At 52.5% G+C, this 19342-nt stretch overlaps 7 protein-coding genes across 7 annotated transcripts; 5 read left to right on the top strand and 2 right to left on the bottom strand.

Annotated features, from left to right (window-relative positions):
• Positions 1 to 145: 145 nt before the first annotated feature.
• Positions 146 to 1881, bottom strand: BO94DRAFT_55659 (uncharacterized protein). Its single transcript, XM_025613874.1, has 2 exons — positions 991 to 1881; positions 146 to 933 (listed from the first exon to the last, which is right to left on the bottom strand). Exons 1-2 carry the CDS (start codon positions 1737 to 1739, stop codon positions 324 to 326), a joined length of 1359 nt encoding a protein of 452 aa, XP_025467613.1. The 5' UTR covers positions 1740 to 1881; the 3' UTR covers positions 146 to 323.
• A 376-nt stretch (positions 1882 to 2257) lies between these two features.
• On the top strand, positions 2258 to 3587 carry BO94DRAFT_516033 (uncharacterized protein). The gene is made up of 2 exons (XM_025609948.1): positions 2258 to 2892; positions 2966 to 3587. The coding sequence occupies exons 1-2, from the start codon at positions 2596 to 2598 to the stop codon at positions 3434 to 3436; spliced, it is 768 nt and encodes a 255-aa protein (XP_025467614.1). The 5' UTR covers positions 2258 to 2595; the 3' UTR covers positions 3437 to 3587.
• Positions 3588 to 3735: 148 nt separating this feature from the next.
• Positions 3736 to 4483, top strand: BO94DRAFT_465588 (DUF4870 domain-containing protein; the record flags this gene model as incomplete). Its single annotated transcript, XM_025608124.1, has 4 exons — positions 3736 to 4103; positions 4164 to 4206; positions 4260 to 4362; positions 4413 to 4483. The coding sequence occupies 4 exons, from the start codon at positions 3736 to 3738 to the stop codon at positions 4481 to 4483; spliced, it is 585 nt and encodes a 194-aa protein (XP_025467615.1).
• Positions 4373 to 5385, top strand: BO94DRAFT_55700 (uncharacterized protein). Its single transcript, XM_025613909.1, has one exon. It carries the CDS (start codon positions 4654 to 4656, stop codon positions 5161 to 5163), a length of 510 nt encoding a protein of 169 aa, XP_025467616.1. The 5' UTR covers positions 4373 to 4653; the 3' UTR covers positions 5164 to 5385.
• Positions 5233 to 5532, top strand: BO94DRAFT_585316 (uncharacterized protein; the record flags this gene model as incomplete). The annotated part of the gene is made up of 1 exon (XM_025615688.1): positions 5233 to 5532. One exon carries the CDS (start codon positions 5233 to 5235, stop codon positions 5530 to 5532), a length of 300 nt encoding a protein of 99 aa, XP_025467617.1.
• Positions 5533 to 6168: 636 nt separating this feature from the next.
• On the bottom strand, positions 6169 to 10229 carry BO94DRAFT_534823 (formin-binding protein HOF1). Its single transcript, XM_025611629.1, has 8 exons — positions 9941 to 10229; positions 9772 to 9876; positions 9423 to 9709; positions 9157 to 9369; positions 8995 to 9093; positions 7286 to 8946; positions 6880 to 7253; positions 6169 to 6822 (listed from the first exon to the last, which is right to left on the bottom strand). The coding sequence occupies exons 1-8, from the start codon at positions 9981 to 9983 to the stop codon at positions 6653 to 6655; spliced, it is 2952 nt and encodes a 983-aa protein (XP_025467618.1). The 5' UTR covers positions 9984 to 10229; the 3' UTR covers positions 6169 to 6652.
• Positions 10230 to 11142: 913 nt separating this feature from the next.
• On the top strand, positions 11143 to 19205 carry BO94DRAFT_491618 (CCR4-NOT core subunit CDC39). Its single transcript, XM_025609160.1, has 4 exons — positions 11143 to 12281; positions 12356 to 12680; positions 12740 to 18648; positions 18705 to 19205. Exons 1-4 carry the CDS (start codon positions 11559 to 11561, stop codon positions 18768 to 18770), a joined length of 7023 nt encoding a protein of 2340 aa, XP_025467619.1. The 5' UTR covers positions 11143 to 11558; the 3' UTR covers positions 18771 to 19205.
• The last annotated feature ends 137 nt before the right edge of the window (positions 19206 to 19342 follow it).

Here is a 19342-nt window from a genome sequence, read left to right on the forward strand (position 1 = left end):
ATCAATTCGCGCCTGTTTCCTTTCCGACCGACCGAGTCATGTATGTTCAAGACAAAGATGTTGTCCTTGTAGGTGGTATCAAACAAACTAAAACTGAGGGCAGTCGGACACATTAAAAGCTTAAGACAGCCGACCTGAAGTTCAAGGACGCCAGTAAATATCAAATGAGAAGTTAAGAACGCTGTAGACAAAGACGCTCGTCAAGTTTCCTGATAGAATCCTTGACGGCGGTATCAAGAAAAGAAAGAAAACCCTCGGCTCCCGACGGCTTCAGGATCCCACCCTGAGATACGCGGGATCCTTGTACATATAAGGCGAATGGCTCACACTGACGCAGTCGTTTTGTTGCCTCGAGGCTTCTTGGGAGCAGGGCCACCGGGGCCACCGGGGCTGCCAGCAGCGTCGGCGTCTCGTTTCTTGGCTTTGGTCCCGGTCACGGCCGGGGTCTGCTTCCTGCGGAGCCAGCCGTCGAAGGGACTAACACGCTTTTTCTTACTCTCGGGGGCTGTGGGCGTGTCGCTATGATCCGGACCCTCTCGTTTGGTTTGAGAACGCAATGAGCGCATAGTAGCACCCGGAGACGCAGGAGTGTCAATGGTGGAATGTGGAGGAGGGGTGACTAGTCGCTGCTGCATACCAACATCGGCTGCAGGTTCTTCGACCTCTTCGGCCTCGTCGTGGAACAAGTGATCTTCAATATCAGTGGCTGCCTCCTCATCGATGTCACTCAAAGGAGTCTCTTGGGGAACCCGATCCTCTATAGTAGGAAAGAGCACACGAGGCTTGATCGATGAGCGAGTCAGAGGGCGCACATTGTCCATGATAGATGAATCAATCAGGTCCGGACGGGCAGCCAGCAAGCCCAAGTCATCATCATCATCACTGTCGCTCTCAAGGTCTTCGGTGAACTTGCGGAACATTTTCTTGCCCCGACTGCGAGATTTGTTAGAACACGAGACAAAGATAGGTCAGAAATAGATGGGAACTTACAAAACGTAAACCATGCCATCCTCACGGTCGATTGAGTCGTCGATTTCCTTGTCACGGCGGCTTTCTTTGCGTCTCGGGGCGCGAGAAGCCGTGGTGCTTGACATGGGCTTCTTGTAGAACGGATTTTCCTCGCTTTCGTCGACTTCTGGGATCCTGTCACGGGAATCGGTGTAAATCTGAATCTCAGACCCACCCCGAGTGTTATCCTCGCTGAAACTGTCTAGCGAGAAGCCCATGTGCTTCTTGGTCTTCTTGTTGGAACTGGGAGGAGGGAAGAGCACTCGTGCGGCGCTCCCAACATCAGCGACAGCCTTCTTCCGGGGCGTTTTTGCCGGCGTGGGCAGCATGCCGTCTGTCATGGTCGGTCGAAGTGATCGTGGTTGATGGCGGATGTAGGAAGGTTCAGGGCCGCTGAAGGGGTCCGAGTCATCTGTGTTAGAGGGGTCCTCGAGTGAATGTGTCGCGAACAACCCGGCACTTCGGGCCGACCTCTGCTTCCGGAGAGAGCTCTGGACGGAGCTAGGGGGGGATAAGGTCGCTGATTCATTGATGTCGTGTTTCTTCGCAGTCTTCGAGCCCGGGAAACTAGGCGGGGGGGTGGTACGAGACTCTCTATCTCTGGAGGTGCGTTGGCTAGCTAGCCTGGCCGAATATCGCGTCGAATATAGTTCGTACTGATCGTATTTAGCTCCAAGTCGCGGAGTAGGCGGCATTCGCAGCGTCGAGGGGGGAGGTGGTGTGGTCGCCATGGTGGATGATACGTTCGACACGACCGATATAGCTCCTCGGTGGTGGGGACAGCCTCAAAAGCTGCAGCTCCAAAAATTGGCAGCAGAAACCAGCTGGCCAGACAGATGAGGGTCCAAGAAGTTGGGATATATAAACGTTGTGGACGATAGGATGCAACCAGGGACGAGTTCAAGGGAGACACAAGGGAGCAAAACGCGCGACGAGCCAAAAGCCGACCGGAGAGCGGGTACCCGGAAGCAACGTGCTAACCAACGGAGGGAGAAATATAACGGAGCGCGTGGATATCAATTAGTAGTAGCTAGAACGAAGAGAACGAGACCAATGGAGTGGATGTCATAAACCAAGAAGGCGTAGTGGTAAAAGTGGATGTGGATGTGGATGTGGATGTGGACGTGAATGTGAGGGAGGAAAGACTGGGGAAGGGGAGAGAGAAGAAGTGGATGATGGATGGCCGACCGAAGCGAGGCGCGATTGGAATGCCCAGCCACACCTTTTTATCTTCCGCTGCCCGGCCTGTCTTGCTCTCTCCAAGCCTCTAGGATCCAACTAAGACGGCCTATCGCCCTCGGATTGTCGTTGGGTACCTTTTGTCCTTTCGTCATCCATTTATTCCAGTGGCTGAAATTGCCCCACGACACTTAGCGGTCGATCGGCATTCCCCCGTCTCTTTCTCCATTATTGGCTGCTTTCCCTCCGCCAGCTGTTGTTGTTCTTGCTGCCAGGTACTACTGTGTAGTACTTTGATTCCCCTCCAGGTTCTTTATCAAACATACAACCACCGTTCATTTCATTGTTTTCCACGGCCCCTCCCATCCCCATCGCCATCAGGTACCTACCTACCCACACCCACCCACCATGACACTCCGCAGCACCGCAGAAGAAATGGATAGGCTCCAACTTTCCGATGATGACACAGAAGACCTCTGGAATTCCCCTTCCAAACGCGGAAACAAAAAGCTACACCACAGGGTCGTCAAAGAAGAGAGTTTGTCGCCGGAACCCACCATTCCCCACGATGGAGGAGAAACGTTGTTTGACCGCCAGGAGGCACGGGAAGCTGCGTTGCGCAGTGAACTAGAGAGCGTCCGCAAGATTAACCAGGTCATCGAGGGTCTGTTAGGAAGCCTCGATTGTGCCAAGGGGAACATGGATGTATGTCTATCTCCACCTTCCTGCTACAGGGGCTTTCCATTGCGACTCATTGCTGACCGCTGATGATCTGTAGACTGTCTCGCGAACTCTAGACTCTGCGTCTACATTACTCAACACCTGGACTCGCATCCTTTCCCAAACCGAGCACAACCAGCGGCTAATCCTCAATCCCAACTGGCAAGGCGCGGTCCAAGATGTTGCCGAAATGGAGAATGAAGAGCTACTCCGGCAACAGGCTGCAGAAAGACGTGAACGGGAACTTCAGCAGCAAAGGGAAGCTGCTGTCCGAAAGGCTGAAGAGGACCAGCGCAAGAGGGCGCTCGCTGCGGGCACCCGCCCTACGCGTGGAACCACCCGCGGAAAGGTGGTGCGTAGCGGTCTGGGAAGGACCCCGAGTGTCTCATATTCAGGGACCAGCTCCAGCGCTACGAGAACGACGACATCGTCAACGGCTGGCAAATCATCAACGACCTCCACGACGCGTAGGCCGGTCAGTGGGATTGCGCGGGGCACAGGGATTGCGCGTGGACGCGGCAGGGCGTAGAGGCGGTGACCAAACAATGAACGAACCACCGGGTTCCATGTACAGTACGAGAGAATCTGGGACGAAAGCCAATGACAGTAATGATATGATGATACCCAAGCGAGGCGAAGCGAAGCCGGAAGTAAACAAATCTGAACGCTGAAGACGGCGGGGCAGTGGGCTGCCTGAGGCGACGAACTGCAGCGCCAAGGCGGAGGGCCGATAAAGCTACGGTTGGCCGATAAGCGCGTGTTTCGTGAAACGACGTTGCCTTCCTTCTCCTCACCTGCATTCGTCCTCATCTTCCTCCCCCGCACAAGATGAATTTTGCTCCCTACCAGGACGAATCACCCGAGGTTGAACGCGCCTTCTCGCCGTCGCTGGCCGACGCGCATCGCGTCAAGTCGCCCAATATCCGGTCCCCTCGCGGGTCTCCTCCCGTCCCCGGACTCGCTTCCCCGGGGCTCCCATCGCCCAGTCAGTTCGCCGGTGCTGGTCATATAGACACCAGTGGGCATGGAAACACAGGATTCGGCAATGATGTCGAGAGTGGACGCTGGAATCTTGGAGCCTTCGACACCAGTCTCCCCATTCGCATGGACGTCGAAGCTATGCTGGCATATCTGCTCCTGCCCCCGGCGGGTGGTGTCTTTCTCCTGTTGGTAGAGCACAAGAGCGACTATGTTCGGTAGGCTTCATCCACCAGCCCCAGAAACGTCCCCTCAGCAGACTCCCTGACTTCTCTTAGGTTCCACGCATGGCAATCAAGCATGCTTTTCACCGTCATGTTTGTAAGTCATGCAACACCCCCGACTGGGTCAATGACACCTCTAATGCCCTTCAGATCCTTCACTTGATCTTCTCTTGGTCCAGCTTCTTGTCCTGGGTTCTATTTATCTGCGATCTTGCAATGATGGGCTTTCTGAGCATGCGTGCCTATCGAGATGGTGAGTTGAGGTGGTTGCGCCGAGAAATAACGTGCTGACCAAATCCTCAGTCGACACACTCGAACACTTCGAAGTCCCGGTTTTCGGTCGCCTTGCCAATTCTTTTGTTGACGATGAATGATCTCACCTTAATATCGGCGCCCGATTCTGGCTTTGAAGCCACTTTGGCCGGATAATTCTGACCATGGATCGGTGAGCCCTCCATTGTACAGTGTCAGTTGAACATAATACGGAACCTTCTATATGTTTATAATATGCTGTCCAGCTGCTCAGCGTGCATAATGCTCTGCTATGTATTTTTGTTACTGTTCATTTTTTTACTGTCTTCACTTGAATTGTAATACCTCTTCAATGCTTTACCATCGCTGCTCAATCTTTGAATTGGCCTATTGTTGTCTGCATGATTGTGAAGACTTATCGGGCTCTCCATTCAGTAGTGATGCTGAGGATATTCACAGCGGTTTCTGGAACAACATCACACATGACGGCCGGCACTTTCCTATTCACCACTGCGTGTATAAAACTGCATCTAAGCCCAAAACAAACAAAGCCATACTCCTCAACTCATACATGGCGCCCTGCACTTTCCTATTCACCATTGCGTGTATGAAACTGCCTTTAAGCCTAGGACAAACAAAGTCATACTCCACGGCTCACACTCTTGCAGATCCAATGAGACACTATCTAAGATTTTTAAGAGCGTCCAAGGCCCCTTTTGAAACAGAGGAAGAAGCAGTACTTGAAACAAGAAGCTCTGCCACTGTCAAACAACCAATCCTCCTTGACCTATATCAACCCTAAGATGCCAATTGCGTCTTCTCTACATCAAATACGCAACTAGTTACGCCGCCTGCTCTCCCAATTGCAACCATGTGCCATGTCCAGCGCGTTCTCAATACCTGTGGGCATATCAACGACCATGTCTTCCTAGCCTGCCACATCGCAAAGGCGGCAGCAGCACTACTGGCCCCCTCTGATATCAACGGGGGCTGCGACTCCTTCCAGCCTCAATTCTTGAAGAATTTCCCAGCCGGGACAATCTGGGAGAGGATATCCACCACCGGATATCACGCCGTCACCCAACCCTACTGCACAGATGGAAGAGTGTATTGTCTCCGCAGTCCCCGTGGATTCAAGTGTATGGTAGATGGATGCGGTCGTGCCGATTAACTCGATATCTTGGAGCCACCAGCTTTGATCCTGTTAGGTAACTGCCATATGCGTATCGGAAGCATGGGTGATGGATGGCTTGCTGGATCCGAACTATCTCATTTTTTCTTTCTCTTCTACTCTGCGAAGGAGGTATTTCTGGATTCAAAATTTTGAGGGGTGGTGGAACTGTCTTCGGTTCCCTTTATTTCCTCATTGTACAATATATGTTACGGGCCGGTTTACAGCATCATTCATGTAGATTGGCGTTTCTTAGACGTTCTGAGGATTTTTATCATTTTCATTTTCATTTTCGTTTTCTTTTGTTAGGGGGAATACTGAATTTCATTGTCTTATACCATCCCTTTGTCCTTTAGTATTTCTTCTGTTACTACCATGCATTTCTTTCTCCGTTTTATTCTTTGCCTAGTAAGTAGTAGCCATACTAGTATGATGAGTAACTACAATGCAAGTTAAAAATAGATGTTCACCAGATAATCCCTTTGTAGTTACAAGGATCTTAATTTATACCTCTAGGTACTTAATCACCCGGGCTTACCAACTAGAAGCGCAGTTAGGGCAGGCAACCTATAGGTCACTTGGCAATAACCAATAACACGCAGACTTAGTACGTATACGCAAGAGATGATACTAAATGCACGCATACTCCAGAAGTTATTATTCAAATACCACAAGGCAGCTAAGAAGGCAAAAGATATCAAAAGGAAAAAGAGAAAAAAGAAACATGAAGCAAGATTCAGTATCTCCAAAGAAAGACATCATCAACGTATTAGACAAACAGATAGACAGGTATCGCAGACTCTCGTTAATGACCGAACTGAAACCAGGGGGCTGCTGTGTGGGGGGAGGGGGAGGGTGGGTTGACCAAGGTGAAAAACCAATTTTGACTAGGTGAAGGACGAGGGGTAATTTGTAAAGAATGTCCGGTGAAGAGAAGGGAATGACCCCAGAAAATTAGAGAGAGGGATGGACGGATGGTAGGGAAAGCAAATGAACACAATTTGGTATCATGATCATGAACGCGTGATTAGGTAGGACATGCTTGGGTCATAGGTGGTTTTGGTTGGTTCATGAGATGGGCGTTGGATATTGTTGTTACTGTTGTTGTTGTTGTTGTCGCTCAGATAATTTGGAGATAGTTGCTCGGGACCAAACCGGTTCGGCTCCGGGCAGTGGTGACTTCGGCTTCCCACCAGCCGTCGTCTTGAAGACGGATCACGGATAAGACGTCGCCTTTGCTGAAGCCTAGTTCTTCCGGAATGGCGGCGGTGTAGCTGTACATGGCTCGTGCTAGGAGGGGAGGTTAGCTGATATTGGTGGTTATAGGGTAGGGCGAGGTGTGCTTACCGAAATGTAGGATGGGTCGACCGTCGCGACTGAATTGCCGGCTGGGATCAGCAACTGCCACCGTCCGGCTCCTGGACCGGCTCCTCACACTCGCAGCATCGTCATAGTATGACATCGGTCTACCGCTGCCGCGTCGAGAGCCGTACCCGTCACGACTGCCAGCATACATGTCGGGTGGTCCGGACAGTTGAAGTTCCATGCCGCCAGCGCTGGAAGGCCGGACTTGTTGCCTGAATTGCAGCTGGGGCGAGACAGCACGTGGCATTGTGTTCTGGGCCTGCCTGTACTGTGGCTGCGGGGACACTGCGCGTGATGCCATGGTGGGGGATTGCCGGTATTGAGGTTGAGGAGACACGGCACGCGAAGACCCTCGTCTGGCGTATTCAGCGGATGAGGCCGCATCCACGGGACGTTGGGGGGCGTTGCGATGGTTGGGGATTGGCTGTACCGGTTCTTCATGCTATTTGACTGATAAGCGGATGGACTGGGGCTCGCTGCTCTACTGTACTGGCCCATGCGCGTGTCCACCCGAGGGCTCACATTGGGGCTTGCACTTCGTCTTGCAGCAGGCGACCGAGCACGCGGGGCCTCCTGGGACTGTCCACTGTGTCGGCTTGACAATGAGGGAGGTTTGCTCGAGCCCCGATGCGCACTCTGGCCCTGGCCGGTGTATCGTTGAGTCGTCTTTTGCATCTGTGCCGACGTAAAAGCGGGTTGGGGAGCGTCTAGGCGTTTGAGAGATGAATCATTATAAGCTGGCGGGGGAGTGGCAACAGAGCCGGGCACAGGAGCTACTGATGGCACTGGAGTAGCAATGCCATGATATCTGTCGGCTGACACGCGGGTGGTCGATTGCTTCCCTGCCACTTTCAGATCCGCTAGAGCTCGCGCGATGGGATCCAGCTCCTCTTCACCATTTTTGCCAGCCTGAGGCTGGGCCACCTTCTTATCCTTGTCCGGGGACTCGACGTCGAAAACGTTGTTTCCAACATTGAGCTGGAAATTTGCCCTAGGATCCGCGGGCTCAGGGCTGCCTGGGTCCGGCATAGCGATAGGTTGCTGCGGATGAGAAGCTTTGGTCGGGCTAATTTGCTTTGACGGAGACTCCCAGGTGCCGCGAGAAGGTGCCTGGGAGGGTCCAGAGTGGCGGTCCTTATCATGGCGACTCTTGCGTCGGAAGGGGCTGTTGCTGAAGAACGCGCTCCTCTTCTTCTGAACCTGCTTGTCTCCCCCGAGACCCGGAAGAGCTACACCGTTCGTGGGCTTCGTAGGAGATTGCCTGGCGCTTGATGGCTCTTGGCTTGACATCGACGTCGGGTTCGAGACCTCACTTTGGGAATCACGGCTTGATGGGCGATAGGCGCTGTTTGTTCCCGAACTGCGCTCCGACGGCGGACCTGTCCTGCAAAACATTGTCATGCCGTCTGTTGGGTACGCATTGTGTGGGACCTTTGTGATCTCGCCATGCTGAGAGGGGTCGTAATTTGGTGGAGGGTGACCACCGCGTCGTAGATCCAAGGGAGCGGGTTGCTGCATCGGCGGTTGCATTGGTTGCGGGGGCATCGCTTGCTGCACGGGTGGCTGCATTGGCGGTGGCATTGGTTGCATTGGTTGCATTGGCTGCTGCATTGGCGGCTGATGCACGGGCTGCTGTACCGGCTGTTGCGGCGGTTGCTGCATAGGCGGCTGTACATGTTTCTGGACGGGCTGCGGCATCGGTTGCTGCAGTGCCTTTTGCGGAGTGACGGTGGTTTCTCTGCTTGAAGGAGTCGGAGGGCCATTTATCTTAGCAGCAATTTCGGCGTCAGGGTCAATCTGCGGCTCATAAGATGAAGGTTGTGGCGATGAAGTGCGATATGCCGGGTTTATCGTCCGCTGGAACTGGGCTACAGAGTAGCCTTCTTCTTCGGAAGCTTCCGAGCTCGTATCGTTGATATCACCTCGACAAAAGTTGATGAACCTGGGTGGGTCGGGGATGTCCTGGCCAGTTCCTTTCTCTTTGATGAAGAAGATAATATCCTTCTCGACCTCGCAATCTTCTAGGGAAAGGCGGACTTTCTCGCAGGACTAGTAAACGTCAGTGGATGTCCGGCAGATATATGACCGTGAACATACCGCATCGTCGCTAACGCAGACAGTTGATGCAATATTTGCATATGTCCACAGGCTGCTCTTTGTAAAGTCAAGCCTTTCCTCTTCAAGATCTTGAAATTTCTGGCAAGGCATATCAGCTCTCATGCATCAGACACAGGGGTATGGTCTGTCCGTCACACATACATCGCAAGCTGACTTCCATTCTTTATTCCATCGCACAGTAGTCTCCTCAAGAACTTTGATAGCTGCTTCATACTCACTGCTGCTCGATGCAAGTTGTATTTGCGTCTTCTCCAATTTTGCTTTGTTCTTACGCTCTTCGTGGCCCATGACCATGTGGCCTTGTGCTAGATATCCCTTGATCCTCAAGCAATCTTGCTCATATCGATCTCTGGTCTGCAATAGCTCAGTATTCCCATTGATTTGTTCTTGGTGGCTGGGTAACTTACCTTATTCACTGTTTGAGTCTGTTGGATTTTAGTTTTGAGTAGACGTTCAATCCCTGTTTGTATGATCTTTCTTCGCTCCTTGGAACCGCCAGCAAAGGCAACCAATGGCTCCTCCAGCTCCCTCTTCATTTGGCCCGCAATTGCTGCGTGGGCCTTGGCAATAGCTTCAGTTTCCCCACGAACCGTATCGAATGATGTACGGAGCGAGCCTATCTCTGTTGACCCCAGTGGCTTGCGACACAGCGCCAGAAGCTTTCGCGCGTACTCATCTTCAATAGCAGCTCGAACTGTCGGGCTTGTTAGAGCCTGAACGCATCACCCATAGAACAACGACGATCGGATGACGTACTGTTGTAGAAAGTTTTCAACTCATCGCAAGACACTTTCGAAGTGTGCATTCGATCCAACATCGGCCCAACACCCGCGTCCTCTTTGCCCCAGAAATTATTGGCGACTGTAGAGACGAAGGCGTTAGCTCAGCATGACCCCGGTTAATACATCTTGATGAAACACCATACAGGACATGGCCACCGTTGGCCCCTCTGCAACTGTTCCTGGCATTTTGGCGGATTATACTCCAGTAATCGTGTAGAGCGTCGGCCAGCCTTTGCTCATCTAATTATGGGCATCAAGGGATTAAGACAATTTGAAGAACAACGCAGAGCCGGCGTGTCACAGCGCCGAACAATACGAGAACCCCACGGTGACTGAGGACCGAACGAAGACGGCAACCTAGATGCTCCCGGAGAACAAAGTGAAAGACCAGAATCCAGGGAAGGAATGGGGAAAGCAGTACGATTGAGCCGGATCTGGTGGAGTTGACCACAAGCTTCGCTCTGGAATGGAGATGGCTGACGCTGTCATGTTTACGGTGCCGTGTCTCTCGGGGCAACCGGCGGTAATATCACGGGGCGGCGTCAGGCAGCCCAATGACCAACTCATCTGCCGCGAGGCCCATCAAGGGATATCCGCCGGTGGCTATCATTCTCCGCGACTGAGCGGAACCAGACAAATGGCATGGATCGCTGTTCCGGTGACGCCTTTCGCACTCTATTTGGGCCCTTTCTTGATCCAAGGGTTAGCTACTGACTAGCGTTTCATTATTCATGGCTCTTGGCCTGCGGGGTGGCTGGTGGCTGGTGGCTGGTCTTCGCGGAGGGCGCACACGGGAAACCTCCGTCTCCCACCCTTCTCTTTATCTGAATCGCTACATATAGAGGTAGTCAATATCCTGCTGTTGGGGTGAAATTCGAGATCTAGTGCTGTGGATCGGATACGTGGTTTTGAAAGTGTTGGGGCTTTTGTTAGCACGAGGAGTACGTCCGTAGACTATAGTTAGACGACTCCATGGCGGTAGCTCCATCCATTAGGCCTACTGATGCGGAAAAGTCGGTGACCACGCTGGAATTTGGGCATCAAATGGCCAGCCTGGTCATTCAACCGACCGGGGGGTCCCATGTAAAGGTAATTGATCCTCCAGTGGCTTCTGATTGTCCTTGGGGGAACATAGATAACCAGGGGGCTCATTAGTTCGCACCTCGGATCCCAGAACCGCCTGCTGAGTCAGCCATTATATAAGCCACCGCATTGGCCCGTCAGGCTCACGTGCCAGGGTGCTTCCAGCCGCACTTGTTGGATTAAACATAGGTCGTCTCTATGCAGGAGGCAGCTGGACTCCAAGTCCGATCGGTCCCTACTTACCTAAAAGTATAATCGACCACTCCGTACCCCTAACCCAGCTGGACTTCCGAGTCGTCGCTGCCGGTCGGACTCCCGATATACGGTGTAACTCACCAAGAAAGAGAGAGAGACAGAGAAGACGAGAGGGAGCTGCCAAGTTCCCCTGCCCTGCCTAAGGCCGCCTAGTGTGGGCTCCTCAGGCATCTCCTCCCGCACGTCCACTCATCCTCGCTTTCTCTGCCCGTCATTCACACCCATCGGAACTTCCATCCTGTGCCACGAAGCAACATCCTCTTCATTGCCATCGGTCTCTGCTCTTCCGCTGCCAGAATCCGTCGCTTTGTTGCACGTCTCACGATTGTTTCCATCATTATTGGCTCCATCTACTCCTCTACTTTTGTTACAAATAATAAAAATTTGTCGCTCGCCCTCAGATCAAATGATCGCGTCTCCTAGATGACCTTCCCTCCCCCTCCTCCTTCCTCCCAATCGTCGATTGCTTCTGGCACCGATAAGTCCTCTTCGACCAGGCCGGCAAGGTCACAGCAATCTCCTTGGGGTCCGTCCGTGTCCCAGTCCAGTGTTCGGCGTGGGTTGACTCCACTTGCGACCAACAACCTCTCATCGCTCGCTTCAGCTTCTCGGGGGCCACCACAGTCCAGTAGCCCTGGGCCAGGCGGTTCGACCGCGTCTCCTCTCACCTCCTCCTTCTCCGCCGTTCTGAGTTCTGCTCGGAGCCATCCTGTTGGTCGAAACGTGCCCTCGCCAGCCTCCACACCCTCACCATTCGCCTCATTCCAATCTGGCTCGCAACAGCACCAGCAACCCGGACAGTCTCTCTCCTCACCCAAATTTAGAGCTCATACCCCGTCGTCAGGGTCACATCTGGCTTCCGCAGCGGGTTCTGTCGCGGGTGGTGGAGGCTCCGGGGGAGGCGGAGGTGGGACGGGATCTTCCAGAGGCGCCACCTTCTCTCCGTTGTTGTCCGGTACAACCGTGAACTCACCTACGGGCTTTCCCTCTGACAAGCCGGGCTCAGCAGCTTCAGGTTCTGCTGCTCACGCGAGCCAGTCGTCGTTGACGAAGATATCCATCGCACAGGTTTTCCTGCTTCTAGATTCCATTACAGAGAAAGAAGGCAGAGAAAAGTGGGAGACGAAAGCTGCTCAGATTCACAAGGTAAGCACATGTGATCCAAAAACAATAAACATAAACATCCCTGTTACATGATGACGGTTCTGACTTTGTACCAGCTCGTTGAGTCCAACGGAATGGAGGTCTTTTCGAAATACTTTCGTCGCTTGCTTACGGGCAATGCCCCGCAGATCTTTCCTGGGGTCAACAAGTCTGTGGAAAATGCTGGCAATTACCCTCTCCTAGTTCAAGAGATGCAGAAGGTGTCCCAGGATATAGAGCAGGCCCAGAAGATCGCAGAGACCGTGGATACTTCGGAGGGCGATATCTTCCGCGATTTTGATCTCTCTACCTTCCTGGACCATTTCAAGCTTGACCCCCTTGTGAAGGTTTCTCTCGCTCTGGCTTTCAAAACGGCCAATAAGTCAGACCTACGCGCCAAAGGTGAGTTGTTAATCGAGCTATCAGATGGTGTCGGTTAACTGACAATTACTGTCTGCCAGCTGATGCGATCCTTTCGAACACTATAAATCCGTTTCTGCAAAGCCTTGCAACACCATCCGACGTCACTAAAGAGTACAAGAACTCCTTCATCGGCATGACGATCGAACGTTTCATACTGTATCCGCCTAGAAACTTCACAGACGATGTGAAGGGCAAGCTGGTGTATGCGGCTAACTTACGGTATCAGAAGTTGGGCGTGGACATGCCATTTGAGATTGCGTCTGCCCTACAAATGTTCAATTTCATCAACCCCAGATACACCCTTGTCCGCCAACTTCACTCGAGAGGCCCGAAAGCAACGTCGAACCCCGACGCGGTAGCTGAGACAATCAACGCGACAGGCTCTGAGTGTTGGAGTGAAGAACATGTTGCCAGTGCGCTACTCTTCCTGGTGCTCTCGCAATACTGGCGTGAATTCTCGTTGCACACTTTCCTCGGGGCCGTGCAGGCGCACTATGGCGAGAAGCGAATCAGTTGGCCCCTCGTGTTCCGCAATTTTGACCGTGAGGGCCTGAGGTTAGATGCTCGGCAATTTGCAAAGCTGTACGCAGTCTTGTCCGCTGCGGCTGCGGATGACTCCAGCCTAGATGTTCAGAAGCTTTGGGGTGGCGATTGGGAGCATCGCGATACGCAGATGTCCTTCCTGACAGCCTTTGTTGCCTCCAGAACGGATGTGTCGCAGATACCCAACCTTCGCGCTACCTTCCCTTCGGATTTCTTCGCCGACGGGCCTGAGCTCGTTCGACTGCAGGGTGAGCGTGCCGCAAAGTCGCCTCTCCGGTCACTGGATGCCATGAGAGCTATATTTGATCTGGCTTTGTTTTCCCAGGCAGCCTGGGCCGCCGCTGAGAGCCAGCTACTGATCAAGGCTGTCGTACAGTATGATCTACCCGTTTTCCTGTGCTCGGCTCTATCTCTCCCTCAGCCGTGGACCAGTGTTCAGCAGAGCTTTGTTCTACGCACCTTGATCGTCTTCATCCTTAAACAAGAAGAGGGATATCATTTGGCGTTGCATGGGGCGTGGCACCAAGATCGGCAGTGGGTAGCGGAGCAGCTTTTCACGACTTTCACCCAGGATCCGACTTCTACAGCTGCCATCTATGAGCATGCTGTTGAGTTCAGTTGGTTGGAGTATCTCCTCGGATATACAAATGGCCTTGCCATGGATCTTGCATGCTACGCCCATCGTAAAGGACCTTTCGACTTGGAGCAATGGGTTCGCAATGCTGCACAGAAAGGTCCCATGGACATGGGAAGCTTACTATCCAAATTCCTAAGGATTAAGGCGGAAGATGAGCTTCACGTGCAAAGGAAAGAACAGCCCGCTCCCCAGATGGTCAGCCTTTCGGTCAAGACGGTCTACACTTTACTCTCGGTGCTGGAGGAATACGTCGGTGATCGTGAGAATCTCACCCCTGTGCAACGGATATGCATCCAGACCTATCCACGACTCATCAACTACGGTGAAGGTTTCGACGACATAATCGACGCCAACGGCGAGAACGGAAACGCGCTGCCTGAGGCTGTGGACAAGCAAATGCAGGAACTCTTTGGCAAGATGTATCACGAAGAATTGTCATTGAGAGAGATCCTCGAGTTGATGAGAAGATACAAGTCTTCTCGCGAACCAGCCGAACAGGACCTCTTCGCTTGCATGGTCCACGGGCTTATCGATGAATACCATTGTTACCATGAATATCCATTGGAAGCGTTGACTAAAACAGCTGTCATGTTTGGTGGTATCATCAACTTCCGGCTTGTGGATGGCATCACTCTAAAGGTCGGCCTGGGTATGATTCTGGAGGCAGTGCGTGATCATGAAATTCATGATCCAATGTACAAATTCGGTGTCGAAGCGATTGAGCAGTTGATTAACCGTCTTCCTGAGTGGGCTGGGTTTTGCCATCTGCTCTTGCAGATCCCGACATTGCAAGGCACAACAATCTACCAGAAGGCGGAGGACGTTTTACGTGAGCAAGGAAGTCAAGTCAGAGATGAGGCTGGAAGGGTGGACAGTGTTCCTGGCGCTGCCGTGAACGGGAACGTTGACGAAACCACCACTACAGATGGGTCAACTCGTAAATTCATTTCCGTTCATGTTGATTCGCCTATCCGGCCTGAAGTCTATCGCGAACCTGATGAAGATGTCCAAGACAAGATCCTCTTCGTGTTGAACAACGTGTCTGAACAGAACATTGATGAAAAGCTCCGTGACCTCACTGATGTTCTTCGCGATCAACATCATCAGTGGTTCGCTTCCTATCTTGTGGAAGAGCGTGCGAAACTTCAGCCGAACTTCCAACAGCTTTATCTTGACCTCCTTGACCGCATTAACGACAAGTTGTTGTGGGCAGAAGTCCTCAGAGAAACCTACGCCAGTGTATCTAAGCTCCTCAACTCTGAGGCGACGATTAACTCATCCACCGAGCGAGGTCATCTTAAGAACCTCGGTGCGTGGCTTGGCTCCTTGACCATAGCCAAGGACAAGCCTATCAAGCATAAGAACGTCTACTTCAGGGGGCTTCTCTTGGAGGGATTCGACAGCCAGCGGTTGACGATCGTGATTCCTTTCACTTGCAAAGTTCTTGTCCAGGCTACCAAGTCTACAGTGTTCAATCCTCCGAACCCTTGGCTGATGGATATTCTTGCGTTGTTAATGGAATTTTACCATTTCGCGGAACTCAAGTTGAACTTGAAGTTCGAGATTGAAGTTCTGTGCAAGGATCTCGATCTTGATCACAAGACTATTGAGCCTTCTGTTATGATTCGAGACCGTTCTGCACATATTGAGGATGCGCTGTCTACGGCCAACATCCCTGACGGTCTCGAAGCATTCGAAGACATGGCTCTCACAAGCATCAATCAGAGAATCCCCCATGAAAGACTATCGCCTGCTGCCATCATGTCGACACTCCCGAGCCTGGACAAGATTCTTGTTCTTCCGTCGTCTGCAAGCAGCATGGTTGACCCCAATGTTCTTCGGCAAATAGTGCACAGCGCCGTCGAGCGTGCCATTGCAGAGATCATCACACCCGTTGTGGAACGCTCTGTGACAATTGCCTCTATTTCTACCGTCCAACTGGTCTCGAAAGATTTTGCAATGGAACCCGATGAGGAAAGAGTGCGGCATGCAGCCGGCATAATGGTCAGACAACTTGCTGGTAGCCTGGCCCTTGTAACGTGCAAGGAGCCTCTTAAGGTGAGCATGACCAACTACATCCGGATGATCCAGCAGGAGTATTCCGACCAGCCAATGCCGGAGGGGTTGATCCTCATGTGCGTTAATGACAATCTTGACGCTGCTTGCGGTATCGTTGAGAAGGCTGCGGAGGAAAAGTCACTTCCTGAGATTGAGAAAGTCATTGAGCCCCAATTGGAAGCTCGCCGGCGTCACCGGGTGGCTCGACCAAATGAGCCTTTCATTGACCCTTCCATGAATCGCTGGGGCCTTTTCATCCCCGAGCCCTATCGGCAAGCTGCGGGAGGGTTGAACAAGGAGCAACTGGCTATTTATGAGGAATTTGCTCGTCAGGCCCGAGGCCCGGCCGCGGCTCACGTTCAAAATGTGTCCACCGATTCCGGTCGACAGCTTCCAGATGTCCTCCAGGAACCGTACTCGCCGATTCCTAATCTTTCTACTCCTGCCGAGCAGCCGGCTGTTCCCCACAGGACCCCACAAGCCCAGCAAGATGCTCGGTTACAGCAATCTGGTCTTGTGGGCGCACAGTCTCAGCTCAACGGGTTCCTCGAGGCCCAGAGCCCGCGTGAGAAGGTGGAAAGCATTGTTTCTGAGCTACAGCAGGCCGCTCGAAGCGCCCCTGAGGAACGTATCCGAGACCTTGGCAGGGAGAGTGCTGTTCTACAGGAGTACAACCAGGCACTGCGCACTATCCTTGCCTCTCCCAACGGTGAAGAACTCGCTAGGTTGACATGCCTCAGAATTTGCACCACGCTGTATTCGCAGACCCTCGGCACACTGGAGGTTGAGGTTCTTGTGCACTTGCTCGCAAAATTGTGCGATATGTCGACCCTCGTCGCTCGTTATACTTGGGCAGTTCTTTCTGAAGTTGATGATGAGCACATGTTCAACGTACCGGTTACAGTTGCACTCATTGATGCCGGCCTAATGGATATTCGCCGCGTTGACATGATTCTCACGCGCCTCATCCTTCAAAAGAACACTGCGTCTCTGGAGGTCCTTTCGAACTTGATGGACCGTGTTCTATTCAGCGAAGAACCTTCTGCACTGAGGTCTGATTTCTCGGGCAGCCTTGAGGCCATGAGCCAATGGCTAGCGGAAGATTCGGATGTTACCGTTGCCAACGACATCATCCGCAAGCTGCGTGAATCTGGCATCCCCGAGGTGGTCAACCCACTTCTCAGTGACAAAGCCAGGTCTAAGCGGGATCAGATGGAGTATATCTTCAGCGAGTGGATTGGAATCTACAAGGCTCCTGGTGCCATTGACCGCACTTATTACTCGTTCCTCAAGGATCTGCACCAGCGACAGGTCATGGACAATCAAGAAGACTCGGCGCTCTTCTTCCGCCTCAGCATTGACATTTCGGTTGCAATGTTCGATCACGAGTCGCAGAACCCCGGTGGCAGTCTCGACGAAGCGTTCCTCTATATCGACGCTCTTGGCAAACTAGTGGTTTTACTTGTCAAATTCCAAGGCGAATCGACGGGAGCTGCGAAGACAGGCAAAGCGGCCTTCTTCAATTCCATTCTCTCCCTCCTTGTACTTGTCTTGAACCATCACCACGTCATGAGGGGCGAGGCCTTCAATCAGCGCGTCTTCTTCAGGCTGTTCTCGAGCATCCTTTGTGAATACTCCATGAACGGACTCCAGCGTAGCGATCAACATCAGGACATGATGTTCGCCTTTGCTAACAAGTTCCTCTCTCTGCAGCCCAAGTACTGTCCTGGATTTGTTTACGGATGGCTGTCTTTGGTGTCTCACAGATTCTTCATGTCTGGTATGCTGAATATGCCTGACCGGGCCGGCTGGGGACCGTACTGTGAGATCATGCAGGCTTTGCTTTCTTACATCGGCGAGCAGCTCAAGCCAGCCTCTATTTCTTATGTTGCCAAGGACCTGTACAAGGGTGTTCTTCGCATCTTGCTGATCTTGCATCATGACTTCCCCGAGTTCGTGGCGGAGAATCATTTCCAGTTCTGCAATGTCATCCCCGCCCATTGCGCTCAGCTTCGAAACCTCGTTCTGAGTGCGTATCCATCGTCCTTCCATAAACTTCCAGACCCCTTCAGAGAGGGTCTCAAGGTCGAACGTTTGGAAGAAATGCGGGAAGCCCCTAGAATTGCCGGCGATACTGCTGGTCCGTTGGAGCAGGCCAACATCAAGGGGGTCGTCGACAGCTCGTTGCAGAGCAGCAGCGCCTCGGAAACGGTCATTCAACAGATCTGCGAAGCCGTCTACAATCCCCTCACTAAGGAAACCGGCCTTTTCTACACCCCGATCAATGTCAACGTGGTCCTTCTGAACGCACTTGTCCTTTACGTCGGCCAGAGTGCTGTTTCCGCCAATGCGTCCAAGGGCAACATTCGCGCGGCCTTTGACAATTCGCCTCACTCGGCTCTTCTGGAGAAGCTAGCGAAGGCACTGAGGCCTGAGGCGCGCTACTATCTGCTGAGCGCGATGGCCAATCAGCTCCGTTACCCGAACAGCCACACGTACTTTTTCAGCTTTGCCATCACTCGTCTTTTCGGCACGGATTACTCGGAGCAGGATGAGTCCGATATCCGCCAGCAGATCATCCGGGTGCTTCTCGAGAGACTTATTGTCCACCGTCCTCATCCTTGGGGTCTAATCATTACGCTGCAGGAGCTGCTTCAAAACCGGAGCTACACTTTCTTCCGTCTCCCGTTTATTCAGGCTGCGCCTGAGGTAAGTTGATTGTCGTTCAACCTCTTTTTCGACGTGCTGCTGACATGGTTTTCTAGATCGGACGTCTGTTTGATGCTCTCCTGCAGCACATTCAGCAGCAAAGCCCGCGGGCAATGCCCTGAGCGCTCCCCGAGATATACTCTCTCCTATTTTCTCCGCATTATATTAATACGAAGTATTTGATCATGTCTCAATGCCTTGCATCCTGCCGAGTTGACCGACTGTGATGGTGATCTGTCGCTGCCGCTCATGACCATGCAGCGCGAAAATACGGGTCTTAACCGGGGTGTATGATTTGAAGGGGTTCTTTCCTAGTTTTATTTTCCTATCTTCCGTTGGCATGCTGTACTGTTCCACGTCATTTCTCATTGTTTCGGTTGGGTTTCTGGGAGGGGTATGCATATTAGGACGTGTCAGCATGGTCCATCGCTACATGGTGCTTATATCTTGTTCCTTTTTGCCTGTCTCTTACGCTTCATGTTGGTGTTTTTCCATTCCACCTACCTTGCCGGTAGTCTGTAACGATAAGCTGAGCTATAAAAAGACGAGTCCATGAGTATTTGTGCGCCTCCAGCCCGTAGGTAATAGCGGCCCTCCCGCCCGGAGTATGTGAAGATTTGAATAACTATTGTGTGGTTTATCTGACTCAGGGCTGCCCGAGGAGCGTCGGTGTCGGGGAGAATCTCCGCTTTGC

Source organism: Aspergillus sclerotioniger (assembly GCF_003184525.1).
Source record: "Aspergillus sclerotioniger CBS 115572 chromosome Unknown BO94scaffold_13, whole genome shotgun sequence".
Lineage (NCBI taxonomy): Eukaryota > Fungi > Ascomycota > Eurotiomycetes > Eurotiales > Aspergillaceae > Aspergillus > Aspergillus sclerotioniger.

What these genes read in the sequence shown, in the direction of transcription:
- BO94DRAFT_491618 (XM_025609160.1), top strand. Translation starts at nt 11,559, where the DNA reads ATGACCTTCCCTCCCCCTCCTCCTTCCTCCCAATCGTCGATTGCTTCT. An exon ending in GTCAGACCTACGCGCCAAAG is followed by an intron (nt 12,681 to 12,739) that starts GTGAGTTGTTAA and finishes ACTGTCTGCCAG; the next exon opens with CTGATGCGATCCTTTCGAAC. An exon ending in TTATTCAGGCTGCGCCTGAG is followed by an intron (nt 18,649 to 18,704) that starts GTAAGTTGATTG and finishes ATGGTTTTCTAG; the next exon opens with ATCGGACGTCTGTTTGATGC.
- BO94DRAFT_516033 (XM_025609948.1), top strand. Translation starts at nt 2,596, where the DNA reads ATGACACTCCGCAGCACCGCAGAAGAAATGGATAGGCTCCAACTTTCC. An exon ending in GTGCCAAGGGGAACATGGAT is followed by an intron (nt 2,893 to 2,965) that starts GTATGTCTATCT and finishes GATGATCTGTAG; the next exon opens with ACTGTCTCGCGAACTCTAGA.
- BO94DRAFT_55700 (XM_025613909.1), top strand. Translation starts at nt 4,654, where the DNA reads ATGTATTTTTGTTACTGTTCATTTTTTTACTGTCTTCACTTGAATTGT.
- BO94DRAFT_55659 (XM_025613874.1), bottom strand. Translation starts at nt 1,739, where the DNA reads ATGGCGACCACACCACCTCCCCCCTCGACGCTGCGAATGCCGCCTACT. An exon ending in GATGGCATGGTTTACGTTTT is followed by an intron (nt 934 to 990) that starts GTAAGTTCCCAT and finishes CAAATCTCGCAG; the next exon opens with TCGGGGCAAGAAAATGTTCC.
- BO94DRAFT_534823 (XM_025611629.1), bottom strand. Translation starts at nt 9,983, where the DNA reads ATGCCAGGAACAGTTGCAGAGGGGCCAACGGTGGCCATGTCCT. An exon ending in AGACTCAAACAGTGAATAAG is followed by an intron (nt 9,370 to 9,422) that starts GTAAGTTACCCA and finishes GAGCTATTGCAG; the next exon opens with ACCAGAGATCGATATGAGCA. An exon ending in TCTGCGTTAGCGACGATGCG is followed by an intron (nt 8,947 to 8,994) that starts GTATGTTCACGG and finishes GACGTTTACTAG; the next exon opens with TCCTGCGAGAAAGTCCGCCT.